This window comes from Bison bison, unplaced genomic scaffold, assembly GCF_000754665.1.
Source record: "Bison bison bison isolate TAMUID 2011002044 unplaced genomic scaffold, Bison_UMD1.0 scf7180017864215, whole genome shotgun sequence".
Classification (NCBI taxonomy): domain Eukaryota; kingdom Metazoa; phylum Chordata; class Mammalia; order Artiodactyla; family Bovidae; genus Bison; species Bison bison.
This window is the reverse complement of record NW_011494787.1, coordinates 2,290,191-2,312,767: the sequence shown is the minus strand read 5'-3', so window position 1 is coordinate 2,312,767 and position 22,577 is coordinate 2,290,191. Positions and strand designations below refer to the sequence as shown.

At 38.9% G+C, this 22,577-nt stretch overlaps 1 protein-coding gene across 1 annotated transcript in view; it reads right to left on the bottom strand.

The window, feature by feature from the left end:
• The window catches only part of GFPT1 (glutamine--fructose-6-phosphate transaminase 1), an 80,281-nt gene that overhangs the window by 46,586 nt on the left and 11,118 nt on the right, over positions 1-22,577 (bottom strand). The window contains exons 3-5 of the mRNA XM_010845415.1: positions 12,288-12,395; positions 9,943-10,050; positions 4,088-4,213 (exon numbers count right to left, since the gene is read on the bottom strand). Of these exons, the coding sequence (XP_010843717.1) occupies positions 4,088-4,213; positions 9,943-10,050; positions 12,288-12,395 (342 nt within the window). The remainder of the gene's footprint in view (positions 1-4,087; positions 4,214-9,942; positions 10,051-12,287; positions 12,396-22,577) is intronic.

The window sequence follows — 22,577 nt, the reverse complement described above, 5'->3', positions numbered from 1 at the left end:
GTGAACTCCGGGAGTTGGTGATGGACAGGGAGGCCTGGCGTGCTGCAATTCATGGGGTCGCAAAGAGTCAGACACAACTGAGCGACTGAACTGAACTGAACAGAAAATTCAAAGAACAAAGTTTAAAATTTAAAGAATTAATTGCTAGCCTAGTACTTTATAATATAAACTGCACTTTTGGGGAAAAAACTGTGTTTTTTCGGTGATGGTTTCATCTTTCATTTCTTTTAGCTGTGTAGGAAATTTTTAAAAATGTGTTTTCTTGAGTTTTCCATGTTCTTGTTAATACACGTTTCAGTAGGCTGCCGTCCATTAAGCCTGCAGGGGCCCTCCTGGCTATTTCTGAATTGTGTTGTGCACATGTGTGTCTGAGAGCTCAGACAGCTTATCTTCTTACAGTACTTAGTTGTTTGCTTTTTTGTTAGATAAAACATTAGCAATGTATCCTTTCCCTACTCCCTGCCATCAAACCCATTAAGATTTAAAATCTTTGTCAAACAGATGATTTTAGAACTTGGGAGGTGGTAGTTAAAAAAAAAAAAATTCTTACACAAACCGCCTACTCCATAAGCACAGGCCTGTGAACCTTTCCCTCACAACTCTACATTTCTACTTCAAGTAACCGACCTTTCAACCCTACCCATTTAGAGGAACCAACCAACCATGAAAAGGGGGTACAGAGTTTACCCTCATCTTCTACCTTTAGTTCTGTCACATGAAAAAAATCTCACTCTGCCCCCGTATCCTTCTCAAATCTTCACAAGGAGGAAAGTTCTCTTCTACAACTATCCATGCTCCTCAGATCTGCTATGTATGCGGTGCAGACTCACAGTGGAGAGGAGGGAGAGTGACAGGAGGACTCAGGTAGACTCTATGGCACCTTCCTCCACATACAAGGGCAGGTTGTCCCCCGAGCCCTCTCCTGAGCAGCTGACTCAACCCATCCTGGCTCCTCATTCAGACAGCTTGTCACTGAGGAAGAAGACTCACAGATGCCTTAATTTATTTAAACTTGGGTGGCTCTCTAATATGACTAAATGATACGGGAACAATCGTCCCTAAATAAACACTTTCTTCTAGAGATGTCTCTGCTCGTCTGTTTCTATGCTGCATCCATTTTTCCAGGTTCAGTGGTAGAATGTGGCGCTCTAGTTCCTGCTGGGGCTTACTTGAAGCAGAAAGTGAATCCTTTTCCAATAATTTCACAGTACTTGTGATTTCAGACATCAGTTCAGATAGCTTACACTTTGTCGGCCTTCACCAATGCCTTAATTCATTTTTAGATTTTGCTGTGGTTTTTCATTTTCTGGCTGAGCTGGTTTTTCGTTGTTGCTCAGGCTTTTCTGTAGTTGCAGCGAGAGGGGGGCTACTCTCTAGCTGCGGTGCAGAGGGCTCTCCTTGCGGCGTCTTCTCTTACTGTGCAGCATGGGCCCTAGAGCACACGCACTCAGCAGTTGTGATGCACAGGCTTAGCTGCCCTGCAACATGTGGGATCTTCCCAGACTAGGGATCAAACCTGTAACCCATGCACTGCTAGGTGAATTCTTAACCACCGGACTACCAGGGAGGCCCATGCCTTAATTCTTGACACTACAAGGTGGAACTATCAATGAGATCACATAAGCTACTGTTGGACAAATTTGTAAGACAGAAATTCATTACATATTTCTCGACTGTCAGAACTGAGCAGTGTGATGTAGGTAGGCTCTGGAGGAATAATGGTAATAAGTTATCTGGGTATCCAAGTGTCTGAAAGACCTCTCTGGAAACACAAATATATAATAAAGACAGAAGACAGTTATCAGGGAGGGTGCTTATTACATAGTTTAATTTGGATCTGATTATTCTCCTACTGCAGAGGAAAGAGTACTTTCAATATAACATCTGCATACTAAGAGGTAGTATAGCAATTAATCTCAGTGCAAAACTAAATCAAGCTTTCTATCTTCTGGGAAAAAACTTAGATTTTTTTTTTTTTAGAAATTAGATACTCTTTTCTATCTAGTTTGCTGTGCTGTGCTTAAGTCACTTCAGTCATGTCTGACTCTTTGCAACCCTAAGGACTGTGGCCCACCAGGCTCCTCTGTCCCTGGAATTCTCCAGGCAAGAATACTACAGTGGGTTGCCATGCCCTCCTCCAGGGGATCTTCCCCATCCAGGGATCGAACCCATGTCTCTTACGTCTATCTGCATTGGCAGGTGAGTTCTTTACCACTAGCACTACCTGGGAAGCACCCCATTTTCTAGTGTACTGAACTTTAAAAATTAAAGCGCTCACATTTTCTAAAGTCCTTTTTTTACATAAAGTAGAATTTCTAACTTACAGGTCTATATAGAAACCAATCTGAACTGGACAAACTATGGATTCAACATGTAGATGAGATTTCTTCCTATGGTTACCCTGATACCCACATTCAAAAGCATCCTATTAAAAACTGCTTCAAAATTTTTCTGAAATCATAATAGTGCAGCAAAACCACAAGTAAACAACTGCCTGCTGCTGCTGCTACGTCGCTTCAGTCATGTCCGACTCTGTGCGACCCCTTAGACGGAAGCCCATCAGGCTCCCCCGTCCCTGGGATTCTCTAGGCAAGAACACTGGAGTGGGTTGCCATTTCCTTCTGAAAAGTGAAAGTGAAAAGTGAAAGTGACGTCGCTCAGTCATGTCCGACTCTTAGCAACCCCTATTAACCTGTTATTTCAAATACTGATTGAAAAACCAACAAGCATTTTTTTGCGCAACTTTTTAAAACACTATAAATTGAAATATCAAACATGCACAGAACTGTTCCTTCACAGAAGGCAAGAAACTGCCAGCACACCACATGGGAAGCCATTCTCAGTGCTGTTGGCTATGAAAGTGGACCTCCTCCAGGGTCTGGCTGATGTGGAAGTAAGGGCCTTGGCACAGCATGGACTGCTCGGCACAGGCTGGGGATGCTGTGGGCTGGACTGGCGACGAGGTGGTTTAAGCTGCTTTCAAGCCCACTGGCCCTGTCTAGGTTACTGATGCTGTTGCTATTGCTGCTCCCACCATTAACACTGCTAGAAGACTATGTGTCCCAGGAGTTATGAAAGACAGGGTTTCTACTATTCCTTTGGTGGTCTTCTTCAATGCTTTCCTTCTCCTTTTCCTGCAGCAAAGGTACTCACCCACCACAGCTGGCAGAGGGGAGTAACAAGGCCCCAGGAGAAGAGGGGACAGACAGTGCTGTGTTTCAGTGGTTGCCACGCCCACTCCCTCAGGCCACAGCTCTCACTGTATGGCAGTACCCCTCTCACTGTAAGTGGTACCCTTACTTCCAGCATCTGCTCCACATCCACCCCCACAGCCACTGTGATACCCAGGCTTAGAGTCTTTATTGTTTCCACTGAAAGGAACTAGGGTTCCTTAGAGAACTGGCTGATTTCAAGTTTGGGGCAGGATTAGAAAAACCTGCGATATCTTCAACTACTAAAATAACAAAGACTACTGGACCTACTTGGATCACATCAAAAGTACTCAGGAGTCAACCTGAAGAAGCTCCCAGTGACTAAAGATGCAAAATTTTGTGCATCAATATAGATAACTACGTCAGTGTTTTGAAACAAAATATTTTAAATCCATGAATTTATAATAACAACGAAAAAATCTGTTCATCTTGGACCATTAGAACCACTTCATTTGAAAAATGGTAAATAAAGGGGGGAAAATTAAACATTTATCTTGCCTTTCCTAGACAATCTGTACATCTGGGCAATCAATCTGTTAACATGGAGAAGCTTCTCTTTATCGAAGTATTTAGACACAGAGAATCATGAATCATGTGAAATAACACCACAGGATGCATGCCATTAGCAAGATTTAGACTGTAGGAAACTCTATAGTACAAATAACAAAGTAAACTGCAAGGAAGAAAGGAGAGAAAAGGAGAAGTCTCTTAGGGAGACAAATCTATCTGCTAGGTCCTTACTTTTTAGAAACACACTCTTACATAATTACAGATTAATTGCTATGATATCCAGTTATCTGTGATATATGTATCTATGTGCTACCTACTGGCTTCCAAAATACAAACATTCCAAAGTGTGTACAATCCGTCCATACCATTATTTTTATCAGACCGCTGGGGGTGGCTATTGACAGGATTCGGTTCACCATGCGTTGCCCAACGGGTATGAGCTATTCCAAGGTGTACATCAAATTCTATATCCAAATCCATATCTTGTTGTTCTGAAGAAGATAAAATAAAAAATTCCAATATTAAATCAAACTGTAGGGATAATGCTATAAGCTGTATTTAAATTATTACAGTCTTACACCTGGAATATACAATTATTAAAACTGAAGATCAGGCTTATTCAAACAGTAATTAAAAGACTTAGAGAAGTTAATGCAGCTGAAATATTTAGGGTAAATGGTTCCAATAACAACCCCAAAAGTGTGTACAAAGAGATAAAGCAAATATGACAAAATGTTGACAACTGGTAAAAATAGATGAAGTATATGGATGATTAATGTACTATTCTTTCAATTTTTCTACAAATTTGAAATTTTTCAAACTTATGGTCAAAAAGATTTAATGTGATCTTTAAAAATCTTATTTAGTCCTTTCTTTGAAAAAAATTAGTATCATTTTAATTAATATCATGTTAAGAAAAATTCGTTTTCTCAGTGCCACACAACCTTATGACCACAATGTCTTTGGTCCCCAGTGAGTGGCCTGTATCTCATACCATAAACTGCAATTATGAAGTTTCCAAAATCAAAGAACAGTCCTTGAGAACAAAGCAATACTATGAAAGCATGAGGTTACAGGCTGGTGTTCCTCCTCTGTTTTAAAAAGCAGGTACTCTAATTCCTTCTCCCTATGAACTCTTTTTTCTTCTTCCAGGGGAAAGAAAGAAAAAAAAAAAAAAAAGAGTTCTAGTATATACTAAGAATGTCCCCTTTTAATTGCCTACATACAAAATTCATTTGGCTAAGGAAGCAAATAACAAAGCTTATCAAATTAGGTCGAAATTAAGAGCAAACTGCTGAGAAGTCTGAACAGGAAAGTCCATGCAGTTTAATATACAGTCTTTGTGGGTTTTATCCTGGCTAATCAAAGGTCATTCTAAAATACAAATCTGATCAAGAAACAATGCTTAAAATCCTTGAATAGACTTCCAATTACTTAAAATGTGGTTTGCATCTCTAGTTACCCATATGAACCATCCTAAACCTGGTCAGGGATTTATACATAGATTCTCAAATTCTAACACACAACTCAAAAACTATTTTCTCACAAGATAAAGCCCCAACACCTTTTCACAATATACAAGGCCCTTCACCATTTGGCCCCCACCTACCTTTCCATCCCCTTTCCATCCTCATCTCCCAACCCTCTCCAGTCACTCCTCAAAGCTCTCAATGCACCTGTTACAAATAACAACAGCTAACATTTATGGAGAACTTATCTTGTGTGAGGTACTACAGATACCTCCTCACTCTATTCCTATCACTCTGACCATCATCTCTACACTGGACTACTAAACAGAATCCTAATTGGTGGCCCTGTATCCACTCTTCCTTCTGTACAATCTAGCCAAAGTGATCCCCCAAAGCAGAAGTTAGATCACGTTACTTCCTATGCAAAATGTTCCAATGGCTTCCCAACAAACAGCAAAATCCATTGTTCTGAAGACCCTCTGTGCCCTAGCCATCAGCCTCCTCTCTAGCCTCATCTCCTGCACTCTACTCCTCACTTACTGAGCTCTAGCCCCACTGACTTCCAGCTGCAAGCAGGCCAAGCCCACACACAATCTATGCACTTGGTGTTCCCTCCTCCTAGAATTCCCTCATACAGACAATCACATGATCTCTGCTCAAATGTCACCTCTACCATACTTGTCCTTTACAGCACTGATCTCTACCTGATACTATGTATTTATTTGTTGTCTGGCTCTCTCACTGGACAGTAAGCTCCATCTGGGCAGGGACTTTGCTTATCTTCTTCTCTGTCCTCAGGGCCTAGAACAATGGCTGGTATACAACAGGTACTCAATAGATATTCATTCTGTTACTGAATCCTCACAATACAATTACATACTATTAGGTATAACTGTCCCCATTTTATAGATGAAGAAACAGGCTCACAAGGTCACAAAACCTGCCCTAGGTCATGGCTATAGGAAGCAGAGATAGAATTTGAAGCCAAGACTGGCTGCTTCCAGAGCCTAAGATTAAAACCACAGTGTACACTCTTCTGTACTATTACAACATTTGACATGTTGTCAACCTGGCTTCTACCAGAATTTAAGTTCTACAAAGAGGAGGAGCCTGTCTTATTATCTTTGAATTCTAAGCATTAAGCTATATAGAGCAGATACTCGAATTTTTGTTGGCTAGCTCAAACAATCAATGGAGAAAAATCGTCAGTGTCTTTTCTGATTTAATGGTGTTCTAAATAATTAAGGCAACCTGATAAATGACTTCCAGAAAAGTAAGGATCACCGTTTATTACTACTTAACAGGCCAATACAAGCAATGAAAACACGTAATTAGCTTTTTTAGATTAAGGTTAACTGTAACTGAAAGCAGTATGTCCCGTCACATACTGGCAAGAGAAAGTACATCAGAGAAAGTAACAGGAGTCTATAAAATGAACCCATTTCAAATTCAAGGTAATTACCATATCTAGTACACTGTTGGAGAAGGCAATGGCACCCCACTCCAGTGCTCTTGCCTGGAAAATCCCATGGGTGGAGGAGCCTGGTAGGCTACAGTCCATGGGGTCGCTAAGAGTTGGGCACGACTGAGTGACTTCACTTTCACTTTTCATTTTCATGCATTGGAGAAGGAAATGGCAACCCACTCCAGTGTTCTTGCCTGGAGAATCCCAGGGACGGCGGAGCCTGCTGGGCTGCCATCTATGGGGTCGCAGAGAGTCGGACACGACTGAAGTGACTTAGCAGCAGCAGCAGTACACTGTTGCCAAAGGAACTTTATTTAAGGTCTAATAAGAAAAAAATCATTGCTACAACAATACACAAATTCCCCACAAGTAGTATTTCAGGTTTTATAGATTAATCATGGCTCCAATCCTGACTGTTTCTATTCGCTGTTACTCCACTCTAAAGCCATGTACCCATGTTCCTTATTAATTAAACTGAGAGCTCATTCAATTCCCCAACAGTTCATGACATCTTTTACACTCTCCTTAAGACTCAATTCTATGTAGTCCCTCCATCTCTACCTTACTCAGCTTTCTTTCACCTCATAACTGTTTAAATCAGCTTTTCTTTTGCCCTTAACCCCTACGAAGGCTAACTCCCTACCCGAACCCACCTTTCTGAGCTGGAATGCCTCAATCACTTCCTTTCTTGCATCTTCTCTCTTCCCCCTGCATTCACTCCCAAGGCTCTTTGTCCCCTGGGTACCTTTTCTCAGATGTCACCTTTCTTAGTAGTCCAAACATATTTAATTTGCTGGTAATAACAAAATACCTAAATACCTACACCCAGAGAACAAATGTTAACATATTAATATAATCATTTGTGTTTTACAGCTTTAAGATATAAAATACTAAAAAAATCTTTAGTTGTCACGATCTAGGATAGCAATCCTCTTCTGCCTTTCCTCTGCTCCCAAACCTCACTGGCTTTACTGTTGACACCATCTAAAGTCAGTACCTGCTCCTCTGAGCTTCAATTTCCTCATCTGCAAATAAGGAAGATAATTTTAACTACTCCACAGTTACAATGAGGACTAAACAGAAGGCATTCAGTCAAGCGTCTGGGACACAGAAAGCAACAAATGTCAGCAAGTATTATCCAAGTTAGAAGCAACCAATAACCAGTCTAATGACCTTCTTTGAGATGTCTTCCTTCCCTTTTGTCTTAAGAGGTTAAACACTAACACACTGGCAATAACAAAATAAACACCACAAATATCCAAACAACACACTCCAAATTAACAAATGTTAATTTCTAGCCATTTATGCTTTAGATCTATTTAAGTCCTGAAATGTAAAAAAAAAAAATGCAATTGGTGCCTCCTTTATACCCTACTTCATTCCTTTCCTCCCCAAAGGAGTCACAAGAGCTTTCCCACCTGTGCCTTCAAACTTCCATTGTGCTAATACAGCTATAAATTATAGTGTTCTTCTTTTTAATAGCACAATACTGTACATACCTTTCCACAGGTTTTGTGTTTTTTTTTTCACTCCAATATTAGGTTCTCAGAAAGCAGAGCCAGATCTGGTACATACCTTCCAGAAGCTAAATATGGTCATTCACTGTCACATACAGCTTATTCTCCCATTCCCTCGCTGGTGGACACTAAAGTTGCTTCTAAACTTTGCTGCAATGCCATCTAATTGTCATGTCTCCTTGTCATAGTGTTTCTTTCGAGTACATGCCCACGAATGGAAGTGCCTGGCCATAAGGGATAAGCATCTCCCATTTAGACAGTGCCAGACTGCTCTCCCAAGGGACTCATCAGGTACAAATTCTCCAGCTCTGTCTGCAAGTGACCATTCCAGAAAAGAGATCACTTTCCTGTAGGAGGGAACATGTTTCAATATGATGACATTCAAAGATGGTGATTCTGGTCACTATCTTCCTTTCCAGCCTGCCATACTCACTGACCAACAATGCAGCTTTGAAAGCTATCTACCATTCCATCAAACTTGCCTTCCCTATTCTTACTTTGACCCAAGCTAATCTACTCAGAAGGTCCTCCCTCTTACCTTCATGCCCCAATATAATTAGCAGCCAATCTCTACATATACTTAGCCTCCCCAACTTGTGGGAACTAGCTCTCCTCTGAATCTTAAACCAATCCGTTTGTTCTCTCCTATAAAACCTACTATATTCAACCTGGTAAACAGGATGCAGTACACACAGTAGACCAAATATTTATAACCAAGTTTTTGAAGTGTAGCTGTTTGGGTGTCTGCTTTATTCCAAGCTAATCTTATCCATAACAGATTCAAAATAAATACTGTCATAATTTGTTGAACAAGTACAGTTGACCCTTGAACAACACAGGGGGTTAGGGGTGCTGACTCACTGAGCAGTCAAAAACCTACATGTAACTTATAGCCAGCTTCTGGATCCAAGGTTCCACATCCACAGGTTTAATCAACCATGGATGGTGTAGCAGTGTAGTATTTACTACAGGAAAAAAAAAAAATCTCCATATAAATGAACCTGTATAGTTCATACCCATGTTGTTCAAGCATCAATTGTACCATGAAGCTGAATGTCTGGCTTATGCAAAAATTAAAGATGAGTAAATCCATTGTTCTCCTCTTTCACCTGTACCCCTTTACAATGATAACGATGGCATCCATTTCAGCAGGTATATAAACAACCTACTGTTTCCTGGGTTTTGTGGAGGATTTTTTTATATGTTTTTTCAATCAATTTACTTCAAAGTATTTGCTTTGTTTTCAAGTTTTCTGTGAAAAAATAAAATGTATAAACATAAAATAATGAATAAATACTGTAAAGTACACTCTGTATGATGGAATATGTATCTCTGGCAACTACTTTATGCTCGGGGAGTAAGAAAATCACGAGGTAAAAATGTGATAGTTACCTGATTGTATCAGACCTACTAAAAGGTACAACATCCAGACTGATGATATATCCAAACTCAGCATTTTAGTCCAAAGTGAAGACAAGCACCAAGTGAAGCCACATGAGTAAGGGCACTACTAAAAATACCTTTTGTCTTATGAAAGGCCCTTCCTCAGGAATGATGGCTATTTCCCTCCCCAGTTAATAATATTTCTGCAACAAAGGTACATTAAAAGCAGTACAAACAGTATCAAAACTACTTTTCTTCCCTCCCTTCAACTTTAAGAATCACCATTCTTAAAATGGGCCCCAAAATATGGGAGGAAAAATAATTTGGTAAGGAAGGGAGAAGGAAGAAAAGAGGAGGGGGGACAAAAAACAAACTAAGTACATTACTGTGAACTTCTTCATCCAGTGCCTTAACTTTTCCTTTCTTCTTAATGAGCTGGATTTTGCAGGCATTGGCTTCCCAATCTTTATCATTGCCTCCGTCAATTCCCACACCTGAATCATCCAGAGGTAGAAAAGCAAGATTTAGAAATTGGCTACTACTTAGAAACTATGACTGAAAGGCAGAACTTGTAAGTGAAAAATAAATTTTTTTCATCTAATTAATTCATTTACTTATCAATTCAAAATTTACTGAAAACGTACTATATGTCAAGAACCATGATAGCCACTAGAGATAAAAATGAAGAAAATTCAATTCCTGTTCTCAAATTTCTCAACAGTCTATTGAGAAGACAGACAAGGAAAAAATAATTACCATACAGTGTGGTTTTAATATAATAAAAGTCATGTGACTAGAATAAAAGTGCTACAGGTTGCAACTGCAGCACAATGGAGATACAGAGAAGACTGGCACCACCTCAGAAGCAGGGTAAGGAAGGGATGTCAGGACACACAGCTCTCAAGATTCTACTAAAGTTCCTACAGAATTTGAAAAAGTTACTCTAGAGGTACTGGAAAACCACTGAGTTGTTTCAAGCAGAGAAATGACACAGCAAAGAAGTTTAGAAAACTCTTCGAAAACAGTGCAAAAATTGGAGGAGAGAAACAGGGAAGAAGAAACCTGCTGTCAGAAGTTACAGTTACAGCAAAGCAAAAATGAGGAAGGCCTGAACTACACAATGGTCATGAAGTGATGGGTGTACTGAAAAGCAGAACTGACTGAAGGTAACGAGAGAAAGCACCTCCCAGGCTCAAAGGACTTGCTGAATGACTGGCTGTTGGCAAAAGGAAGAGAGAAAAGACAGAGTGAGACACGGATGAGAACTGGAATGTATTCAGTTCAATTCTGAGCATGCAAGGTTTACAATATCGTGGTTTGTCCAGGGAAAAATTTCTAAGAAGTAGCCGGAAAAACAGTTGTGCAACATGGGAAATACATATGGATTGTAAGTCACCAACATACAGGAGGCTGATGAAGTCAGAGCTCACGCACAAAGATACAAAATAAGGAAAGAGGACTCAGGAAAACACTGAGTAAGTCAAAAAGTTCATTCGGGTTTTTCCACAGGATGTTATGGAAAAATCCAAATGAACTTTTTGGCCAACCCAATATCTTGAGGAACATTAAAATAAGTAATAGGTGAAAGAAAAGCAGCCTCCAAAGCAGACAAAAAAGAAATAATCAGCAAGTTAGGAAGAGAATGAGAAGATATGTTGTCAGAGGTGAAGGAGAGAGAGAATTTGAAGAACAAAGAGTTGAGGAATTGACTTTCCATTAGCTGAGGAAGAGTCAAGGAAGATAAACGCCCATTACATAGGGCAATGTTGAGTGTAAAGAGTTAATATGGTAGGCCCAAGACCGCTATCTTAGAAAGGCTTGCTTGCAAAGCTGGCCCCCACCAGGTTAACTGATTAAGAATGGCTTATTGCACCTATACCATTGGAGCAAACAATGTGGCTTATGCTGAACATCCACTTCCCTTCTAAGAGCCTGCAATGTTGGTACATGTTAGGCACCAGGTATCTACATAACCAGCCCACAGTGACAATCTTGAGCACAGAGTTAGTAATGAGCTTCCCTGGTACACATTTTACACATGTTGTCCAACTCGCTGGGGGAATCAAGCACGTGTGGGGACTCCACAGGGACAGAATTCTGAAGTCTATGCCTGGCTTCCTCCAGACTTCGCCCCACGCACCTTCTCTCTTTGTTAATTTTGCTTTTTATTCTTTTGCTATAATAAACTATAGCCATGAGTACAATTATATGCTGAATGCTCTGAAGGAATCAGTGAAACTGGAGATGGTCTTGGGAAACCCAATATGATTAAGGGAAGGAGTTGGAGTAGAACATAAAGTTGACAAAAAGTTATTTTTCTTTGCTTTGTCATTTATGTAAGACAGAATCTTGGGCAAGATCACACGCCAGAAGCATGGAATCCATGCAGAAAAAGAAATTAAAAGATATTGGAAAGAAAAAAAATTTTAGAGAGTAAAGCCTTCAAAAACTCTGTTCTATAATGAAAATGGCCCCAGTAACTTGTTTTTACAGTAACATTCTTAGCACAAGAAGAGACCCATAAGAAGCAATTCTCTACATAAATGGTAATGTTGTTGAAATTGAATGAACAACCCTTAAATATGATAAAAAACAAAAATTCTTCAGATTTTAGATTTACCAGAAACAACAAAATGGATATTATAAAAAGTCTAGGAACCGAAAACAAAAAACCCTTTTTATTGAGAGTCAAGAATCATGCAACACCCGTAATATTTTTTAAAGGAAATACCAGCAGAATCGTATCCTCTGTACTCCAGTCGCTGAAGGCCTTTGATTAGCGTCTCCAAAATTTCTCGTCTTGTGCGAGGAACATGGTAGTTTAAGTAAGCAAATATACCTGCAAATAAACAAATTTAATTAATACAAAATTCTGACTAGAGAATCAAAATTGGCATAGTTATGACCAAAAGCCTAATTTGCATAATAATGTATAAGATGTGCAAAAAAGGTGAAGCTTGAGTCCATCTTTGAAAACAAAAGAAATCTTCACTTCAAACTGTTCAAAGGCAGTGAAACTTTTTCAATTCTTATACATATAAAAAAGACTGAAGCAAATATGTCAAAACAAATGTTCAGTTTTTCAAAGAACTTTGTAAGACTGGTGACATACCTTCATCATTGACATTTTATCAAGTAAAATTTATTTTTCAAAATTAACCAACAAATTTGGGATTTATGTTCTATACACTGAGCATTATTTTTAAAGGAAAACATTTTCTGAACTAAATATTTTAAGTAACATATGTACCCTACAAAACTTACATAGAATAATTTTTCTTACTTTCAATGACCATGCTATCAACACATTTAGGAATAAATAACTTACAAATAACAATGATGTGAAGAATACTCACAATCTAAATCATTTAATCATAGAGAGAAAGGCTTAAAAAATATGTAATCATCATAGAAGCAGTGGTTTCTCACTTGTTCACCAGATTCTAGTAAAGGACAAATAACTGTAACACATATTAATAACTCGAGAATTCTCACTCTTGAGAACCAATCAAGACAGCATATTAAAAAGCAGAGACATTACTTTGCCAACAAAGGTCCATCTAGTCAAAGCTATGGTTTTTCCACTAGTCATGTATGGATGTAAGAGTTGGACTATAAAGAAAGCTGAGCACCGAAGAATTGATGCTTTTGAACTGTGGTGTTGGAAAAGACTCTTGAGAGTCCCTTGGACTGCAAGGAGATCCAACCAGTTTATCCTAAAGGAAATCAGTCCTGAATATTCATTGGAAGGACTGATGTTGAAGCTGAAACTCCAATACTTTGGCCACCTGATGCAATGAACTGACTCATTTGAAAAGACCCTGAAGCTGGAAAGAAAGAAGGCGGGAGGAGAAGGGGATGACAGAGGATGAGATGGTTGGATGGCATCACCAACTCGATGGACATGATTTTGAGTAGGCTTCAGGAGATGGTGATGGACAGGGAAACCTAGCATGCTGCAGTCCATGGGTCGCAAAGAGTCAGACACGACTGAGTGACTGAACCTGAACTGAGAATTCATAGAAAAGGAGCAATCATTTCGAAAAGCAAAACTATAAATAGTGACTTGTACAACATAAACTGATCCAGTAAAGTGGCAGCAGAACACAGGTAAAGGAAATCCACATTTTAGGAATAGCAGCATGAAAATATTCTGAGGTCTTCCATGATTGTGCTTTGGCCAGCAAGAATATAGCTTAAATGTATAAAAACTGAAAAATCAAACTATCAGATCAGATCAGATCAGTCGCTCAGTCGTGTCTGACTCTTTGCGACCCCATGAATTGCAGCACGCCAGGCTTCCCTGTCCATCACCATCTCCCGGAGTTCAAACTCACATCCATCGAGTCGGTGATGCCATCCAGCCATCTCATCCTCTGTCATCCCCTTCTCCTCCTGCCCCCAATCCCTCCCAGCATCAGAGTCTTTTCCAATGAGTCAACTCTTCACATGAGGTGGCCAAAGTACTGGAGTTTCAGCTTTAGCATCATTCCTTCCAAAGAAACCCAGGGCTGATCTCCTTCAGAATGGACTGGTTGGATCTCCTTGCAGTCCAAGGGACTCTCAAGAGTCTTCTCCAACACCACAGTTCAAAAGCATCAATTCTTCGGCGCTCAGCTTTCTTCACAGTCCAACTCTCACATCCATACATGACCAATGGAAAAACCATAGCCTTAACTAGATGGACCTTTGTTGGCAAAGTAACGTCTCTGCTCTTCAACATGCTATCTAGGTTGGTCGTAACTTTTCTTACAAGGAGTAAGCATCTTTTAATTTTATGGCCGCAGTCACCATCTGCAGTGATTTTGGAGCCCCAAAAAATAAAGTCTGACACTGTTTCCACTGTTTCCCCATCTATTTCCCATGAGTGATGGGACCAGATGCCATGGTCTTCGTTTTCTGAATGTTGAGCTTTAAGCCAACTTTTTCACTCTCCAAAAGCCTTAAAGAAGTCCAAATCCCAATAATGCAACACATTCAGAAAAATTCACTACTAAATCAGCTCTCCCTTAAGAAATGTAATTCCTTCCCTGGCGTTCCAGTGATTAAGACTCTGTACTTCTTTTTTTTTTTTTTTTTAAGACTCTGTACTTCTAATGAAGGATGTGTGGGCTCGATCCATGGTTGGGGAACTAAGATCCTATGTGCAGTGAAACATGGCCAAAATTTTTTTACAAATAAAAATAAAAGAAATATAATTCCTTTTTCCTGAGATTTATTTTTTTATTGAGGTAATACTGAGGCATTTCTTTCTACCTCAATATAATTTATGAGGTATTTATTTTTTTATTGAGGTAATAAGTTGCATGTATATAACATTATCAGAGAAGGAAATGGCAACCACTCCAGTACTCTTGCCTGGAAAATTCCATGGATGGAGGAGCCTGGTAGGCTACAGTCCATGTGGTCACAGAGAGTCGGAAGTGACTGAGCGACATCACTTTCCTTCTTTCTATAGTTCCTTTTGGAGAAGGAAATGGCAACCCCTCCCCGCCCCCAACAGTGTTCTTGCCTGGAGAATCCCATGGACAGAGGGGCCTGGTGGGCTGCAGTCTATGGGGTTGAAAAGAGTCAGACACAACTAAGCAACTAACACACACACACACATACAACATTATATTTCTACTTCTGTATACCTTATATACTCTGTTCTGTGTTTCTACATTCTTGTTTTTGTTTGGTTTGTTCACTTAAAGAAATGCAATTTTGATGGTAAAAAAATAATACATTCACAGAATTAAAGATGAAATATGATAATCAAATACCAATTTTTAAAACAATTTAAATGTTAATGACAAAAACATTGTTTTTAAGACAAGTTATAGAGAGATTCAATACATTTTTTAAAAGAAAATTCACAGTGATGTCATACTAAATTCACTAATTTCAACACATGTAATTCAACAACATTCAACTTTGATATTTTTCCTAACTTCAATCTCCCTGGTTTACATTGGTTCATTGTATGGATCCTGAGATCCTGAGTACAATTTTATAGGAAGAGAAATATTCTCTAAACCAATATCCCTCTCCAAACAAACAAGGTTTTTATTTATCTGGCTGCGCCAGGTCTTAGTCGCAGCACACAGGACCTTTGGCCTTCACTGCAGCATGCAGGACCTTAGTTACCCAACCTGAGATCGAACCCGCGCCCAGCAATGGAAGCACAGAGGGTTAACCACTGGACCGCCAGGGAAGTTTCACGTAAGTATGTATGTTTTTTATATTGTCTGTTGATTCCCTATTAGCAATACTAAGATTCATCGCAGCTTTACAGTAAAGACAACTATATCGCTTAGCCTATGATACTCTGAAAGTATTCTCATAACAATTTCTAGGCCTTTAGATACTGACAACACTGATTTCAAGACATTCATATTTTCTTTCTTTGTGGTCCATATAAAAATGGTACATTTCCCAATAAATGGCATCTTATATTCAATGAAATACCATATATCAATTCCAATTCAAAACCTGCCTTTCTCTCAAGAGAGGAAGCACTACTATTACCAATAATCATTACTGTCATTGTTTTGGTTCACTATTAGAACAAAGTAAAAAAGAAGAGGTAGAATAGAGGAAGTAGTAGGAGCGATATTTCTCCTTGCATAACTAGGCAGAAACTAAGAGGATTAAAAGGACGACACACATAGAAAAATTCTCTAAGATCAAAGTATCAGAGCTGGGAGAAGAAAGTTAGTTATCCAGCATTAGGAAAATGAAAGATATAGAGGATAAATCTGTTGATTTACACACCAGCCCCTTGAGAGCACAGGTGGCCCACTTGTTCAGGTTAGGGGGTTATCTGTAATCTTGGGGAAAACAGAACCGCAAACAATTGCCAATTGGGCATGCAGAGCATATTTACAGCCGTTTACAGGGTAGGTATTCATAACTCAAAGTGACAGAGTAGCAATCCCTACTTCAGGTCTTTGGTATTTGTCTTGTCAAACCTCACAATAAACAGTTCTGCTTAAGGTAACTACAAAAGCCTAAAAACCAACTCTTCACAGCTCTTCAGTAACTGTTCCAATGCCACTAACAGTAGTAGGTATATGGAGCGCAGGAGATTTTCTACTGCCAAGTCGGCTTGTGTTTCCAAAGTGAAAATTTCTTGTTAATGTAATATACCTGGAATAAATATATCCCTAACTGAAGCAAGAGGCTGCACCTACAAGCACCATTCTCAGAAAATGGCAACTTAAATTCAGTGACATAAAAGCACTTATAAGCGCCTTGCTTAACAAGATATTTAGACATGACCTAGATCATAGACTTGACACACCTGGTTAAAAGCAATCTAGTTATAGGCAAAGACTGTTCAATTGTACTGAAATGAAAACAATGCAATTTAGCTGACCAATCACATTATTGTTTCTATGTCTGGTTTAATTTAGGTTCTTATGAACAAAAAATTTTACTTTATATGAGGTATTATTAACTTGCAATATTGTATTAGTTTCAGGAAGAAATTTTGCTCTTCCATATTTTCTCACTTTGACAGCTTCAATATTCTGATGAGAACCTAGATATCAGAGTTTATCAGTATTAAGAGTTCAAATCCCTTCTCCAAATTTTATATTTTCTGAAACAATCCATCCACAATGTCATTTGTTTCCTTTTTACAATTCTTATAACAACTTACAAATTATCACTAAAGATTCAAATTACACAAATCCTACAGAATAAATTGTGAAAAATCTCTTTTCCACCTCCATACAAGAGATAACTACCATTAACCCCACACATATTCCACCAAACCTTCAGGTATGAATTTTTCTACATATATAAACTCAGATGTATATGGTCTTAGAGGTTTTTCTAAAAGCATATGAATGTGATAATACACATATTGTTCTGTATTTTTCTCTTAAGATGTTGGAGATCTTTTTATGTCAGTACAACACATCCACCCCAGTCTATTTAATAGCTGGATAATAATAGTAGATCATAATAGACTTCTCATTTTTTACCCAGCCATTTACCTATTTATTGAGGCCTTCCTAACTCTTTGTAATTATAAACAATTCTGCAATTAAAGTTATACACAACTGGACACTTGCCATAAAACACAGTCAATACTATAATTGTGCAGGCACATTCTATAGGTAAGATTCCTCTAAAAGACGAAATATTTGAGAGAACATTTTCTACAACCCCAAAAACACAAAGAAAAAATTATATGGAGTGACACAAGAGAAATTCCCATTTTTTATTTAACTGTTCAAAATCTTTTTCCTAGTTACAAAATGCTGGTTGAATTGTCCCCTACTTTGTTGTAAATACTTGTGGCCACTGGACGGAGCTCCAAAACACTTCTCTCTTGCGTATTTAACACCCTGGAACTCAAAGCTGTGTTTTAAACCCTGACATCACTAATTATACACTCCCTCACAGTCTACCTTTGTCATCATCTTTCCTGAGAAAAAGCATGCATTCCTTGCTTACACACATTCCAACATTCCATCTCTCCTGCTTCTCTCTGATCAATCACACATCAGACCACAGTTTTTCATCATCTTGCCAAGTCAGCCCCTCTGGGCCCATTATGCTCTCACCTGTGTCCCTGAGCACTCCTACAGTGAAATCCATCCATTTCAGGTCATCCATCCAACCATCTGAGGTCTACTTTCCTAGAGACCCTCCCAACTGCTGACCAGTTCTGCTAATTCACTGTTTGTCTAACTTTCAAATCACCCTCAGATATTATGCTAAAGTCTAGAATCTAGACTAACTCTTAAATCCTCATTTCTCTCTTTCCAGCTTCTTTCTCATTTCTGGTAGATTCTTTGTAGAACTGAAGCCTTCTTCTTCATCTTAAGGGTATAATACTCTATACCTCTCTTATCCTTCCTTATAAACTCAAAATAGAGAAAGATATTCTACACACTATTCCATGAACCAACCTCTCCTACTTGAACAAACCTCTCCTACTTGTCTTGATAAGTGAGTCCTTGATTTTATAAATACAGAACTTTTTGTTAACATCAAAATATTACGAGGATCCTACACAACAGTTCAGTTCAGTAGCTCAGTTGTGTCTGACTCTTTGCAATCCCATGGACTGCAGCACACCAGGCATCCCTGTCCTACACAACAGTGGGTTGAGTTTTCATTATCTAATGATCTAGCTCAACTTTCAGTCAATTTAGAGACAATGCTTAGGGTATGAATCAACCAGTTAACACCTGGTTTTAATTTCATAGCTTACATGTTGGAAATCAACTTTTCAACTCTACCAGGGACTTCAGTTTCACAATATTGTCTCTCTTGTTGGTATACATGCTCTCTTCCTGAACACAAACTTAAATTCTTCTACCTTCATATGTGTAACTTCTCTAATGATTTCTTTATAGCCAAATGCAATTAATCTCTCTCTGCAGTATTAAACATGAATGACCTTTTTCTACTCTTACAGACTTTCTACTAAGGCAATATACCACTTTAGAACGTTTGTGCCTCTAACTACTATTCTTTGGCCTCTTTTCCTGGTACTTCAATTTCTTCTTTCAAACCCACTGGTAGTGCTTCTTAATTTATTATTTCTGACTTCATACATTGTTTGGTAAAATGTGTCATCAGTGGTGTCTCTCACAATGCACTAGTTCTTTACCAGCTGGCAGCAGTCCTCACCAAGAGTCCTATCCTGTCATCTGGAACATTCCTGGCCTAACCAGTCTCTGAATTTCTATTCATTTCACTCAAAATCTTAAACATGGCAATGAACAAGGACTGTGTTATTATCACCCACACCTGTTGCACGTGTATTTACTGTTCCTTTCAATCAGACAGCAATTCCTTGAAGGCAATTCCCTTGTTCTAGTCATCTCTCCTAAGGGCAGAGTGCCAAGTACAAAGAGATCACTTAAAATTTCTTTTCTTTTACCAATATTTTGTTATTGAAGTATAGTTGCTTTATAATGGTGTGTTAATTTCTGATGTACATCCAAGTGACTCAGTTATACATATATATCAAATACCTTCTAGTACTTTCTAGGCACCTAAAATGTACAGTCAAAAATTCTCAAACCACAGAAAGAGAACACTATATTGCAGGATGCTAAGTAGGCATACACTAAAAGAAAGTCTCCATAATTAAAGGTTTAAGAAATACTGGATTAAACAAAGTTAACAGTTTTATTTGTAGAACTTCCTAAAAACTTTAAACTTGCTAATTGAGAATCTCCAAAAGCAGAATCACCCAAACTTATCTGTTACAAAACTCCCACCTTATACTGCTCATTACCAGAACCTGTTAACTTTTCCTTTTCCAGGGAACACAACTGAGAAAATGCTCATTAAGCGATAATTCTTTTCTTTCACTTCTACTTCATACTCGGTATGTTTAAGAATATGGCAATATAACTAATTTTATGATTTATCATAGAAGCCAGTCTCAGCATCACTTAAATAGCCCCACAGCCATTACACAGTATAATTACAAAACAATTTTTAAGGATTCATTTCAGAATATTTTTTAATTGCAGCTCTCTAACTGCTTTTAAATACAATCTCATCTACGAAAATGTCGCTTATATATACCACTGGAGCAAAAACGTATAATCCCATATTTATGTAAAAAAAAAAAAAATGCAGCAAAATCTGTTAAGAGCTGTGTGAAGTTTAAGTGAATTGACTCTCTCACTGAAGCCAAAGGTAAAACAGATTATAAAGGACAAAGTGCATTCCGAAGAATCAAGAATAAGAGGAAGACAAAGGTTCTTAATGCTTATTGGCACATGAAATGTTCCAATAAATCCTGCAATTAAAAAACTGAAAAAAAAAAAAAGGCCAGTTCAGTATTGTTTAAATTTGCTTCTTAAGTTTATTTGACCATAAAATCTTTTTTCCCCTCAGTAACACTTACTAACATCCCAATACAATCTGATAAATAACAGTTTTACCAGTATTTCTGATTGGAAAAAGCTATCAAAAAAGAATTGCTACCCTCATTCTTCTGTTTCAATATTCTGCAATGTTGAAATCAAATAATCATTTAGAAAACCTTTAACAAGCAGCAGGTATTCACAAAGTAAACCTCTAAATTTTCCCATCTAATCTCATCTCCACTCAGTTCCTCTGCCTAGAAATTCTATTTCAATAATTAATAAGTGGGAAGAAAACAAAGACAAATCTTGTCTTAACAGTTAACTTTCAGAACCATACACCAAAGAGGAGATAAATTCTGGATATTCCTGGAATCATGTAAAACTCTGATCCAGGTTAAGAGCAGGACCTTGGAAATGCCTCAAATACTAGTTCTTTATTTCTTGCTCCGTCACCTGTTTCCTCAGTAGTAAAACACGGTGGAATGGGGATGCTGGCTGTGTGAAAATGTCTAACATTTAATCTCCACCCTAAAATCTGAACCTCCACTCTTATCTGAACGTTTTCTAAACCAGATCTTATGTTTTCTTTTATACTAATCTATTTTTTACTTCCTTTTTCCTGGAACAAGAAATGATCTGCAACCAGAAAGCCAGGTACTTGACTAGGTGAATGCTTCATCACTTAGAAACACTTAATTACCAAACCAAGCACCCTGGGGGCCCCCTTTAGTTTGGGGGCCAGCTCCAAACTAAATTACGTCTTTCGGAAAACCATTCTGCTACCCTGAGACACAGCAAAAGTATAACTGATTCTAAAGTCCACTCTTCCAAATAATTTCAGCAAGCTATTTATAGTTGTTTGTTTTTTGTGCAGTTTTTTTAGTCTACTCTAAATTTAAATCTGCTCTTCATTTTAGAAGCTGAAATTAGCATTAAGTTAAATACAAGAAAAAGAGACACTAATCAGCACCAGCTACCTCCTGCTCAGTTCTTCTTGAAAAGGGCTACAAAGAATAACTTTCCCAGGTAGCTTCAATTCTATTGCAATCATAATTCCCTTAAAAGGTGTTTATCTTCCAGGGGTAAGGTCGTTGTAAATTTCAATAAGGAAGGTAAGAATTCAATTCTTTTTGTTTACAATAGCCAAGTTAGTACCAATTTTAGAGCATATTAGTCATTTCAGATACAATTCTGACAATTCCTTTCGAACTCACTGTGCGTGCGTCCTAAGTCACTTCAGTCGTGTCCGACTCTGAGACCCTACAAACTGTAGCCCGCCAGGCTCCTCTGTCCTTTGTATTCCCCAGGCAAGAATACTAGAGTGGGTTGCCATACCCTCCTCCTGGGGAATCTTCCCGACCCAGGGTACGATCCTGCGTCTCCTTACATCTCCTGCATTGGCCGGTCGTTTCTTTACCACTAGCGCCACCTGGGAAGCCCCTTTTAATTCACAACACTTTCAGGTTACTATTAAAATGACTAAGTCTCAAATCATGTAATAGAAGAGCCTAACTTCAGGTTTTAGCTGTTCTAGGTAACACATTCATTAAATGTAGGCCAATATTTCTCATAAGTAAGTGTTTCAAATGGAAGCACACTCAAGGGATAAATGAAGTACGATCTCTCTCCACGGCCACTTCCGGGCCCATTCGCAAAGGTATTGATCAGCATTGGGTTCTGCTGAGTCGGGGGGCAGGGGGCGGGGCGGGGCGGGGGGGTAGGCAGGAAGTAAGATCATGCATAATGTCATTATCGTAGTTCTAGTTATAGTTCTATTTTCTGCTGGGCGTGCCCGAAAGAAAGAAACTAAAATTAAGTATTTTTTAAAGGATAAATCCTAGAAACATGCGAGATAAATTCAAGAGACCTCACCTGATGTTCCACAGGTTGCCTCACTCACCTGGACTCTTTTGAATTCACTCCCCTCCACACCTCAGTTCCCTCAGCCCTCGCCCCTTTTCCAATACAAGACACTGCTTTTCCCTCCTATTTCTCTTCTTTTCGCAAAGCCCCCATTCGGCCCCCCAGATCCCCTCTAAGGCCCGCCCTCCTCTCAGGTGCCCTCCCAGGTCCACCCCTCCACACTCCAGCTCCCCTTCCCCCAGCAGCCTCAGCCACCGCGGGACGCCCCCGGCCCAACACCCAGATTTCGCACCCTCCACACGCCCGCTCCCCGCTCCCGCCGGCGCCAC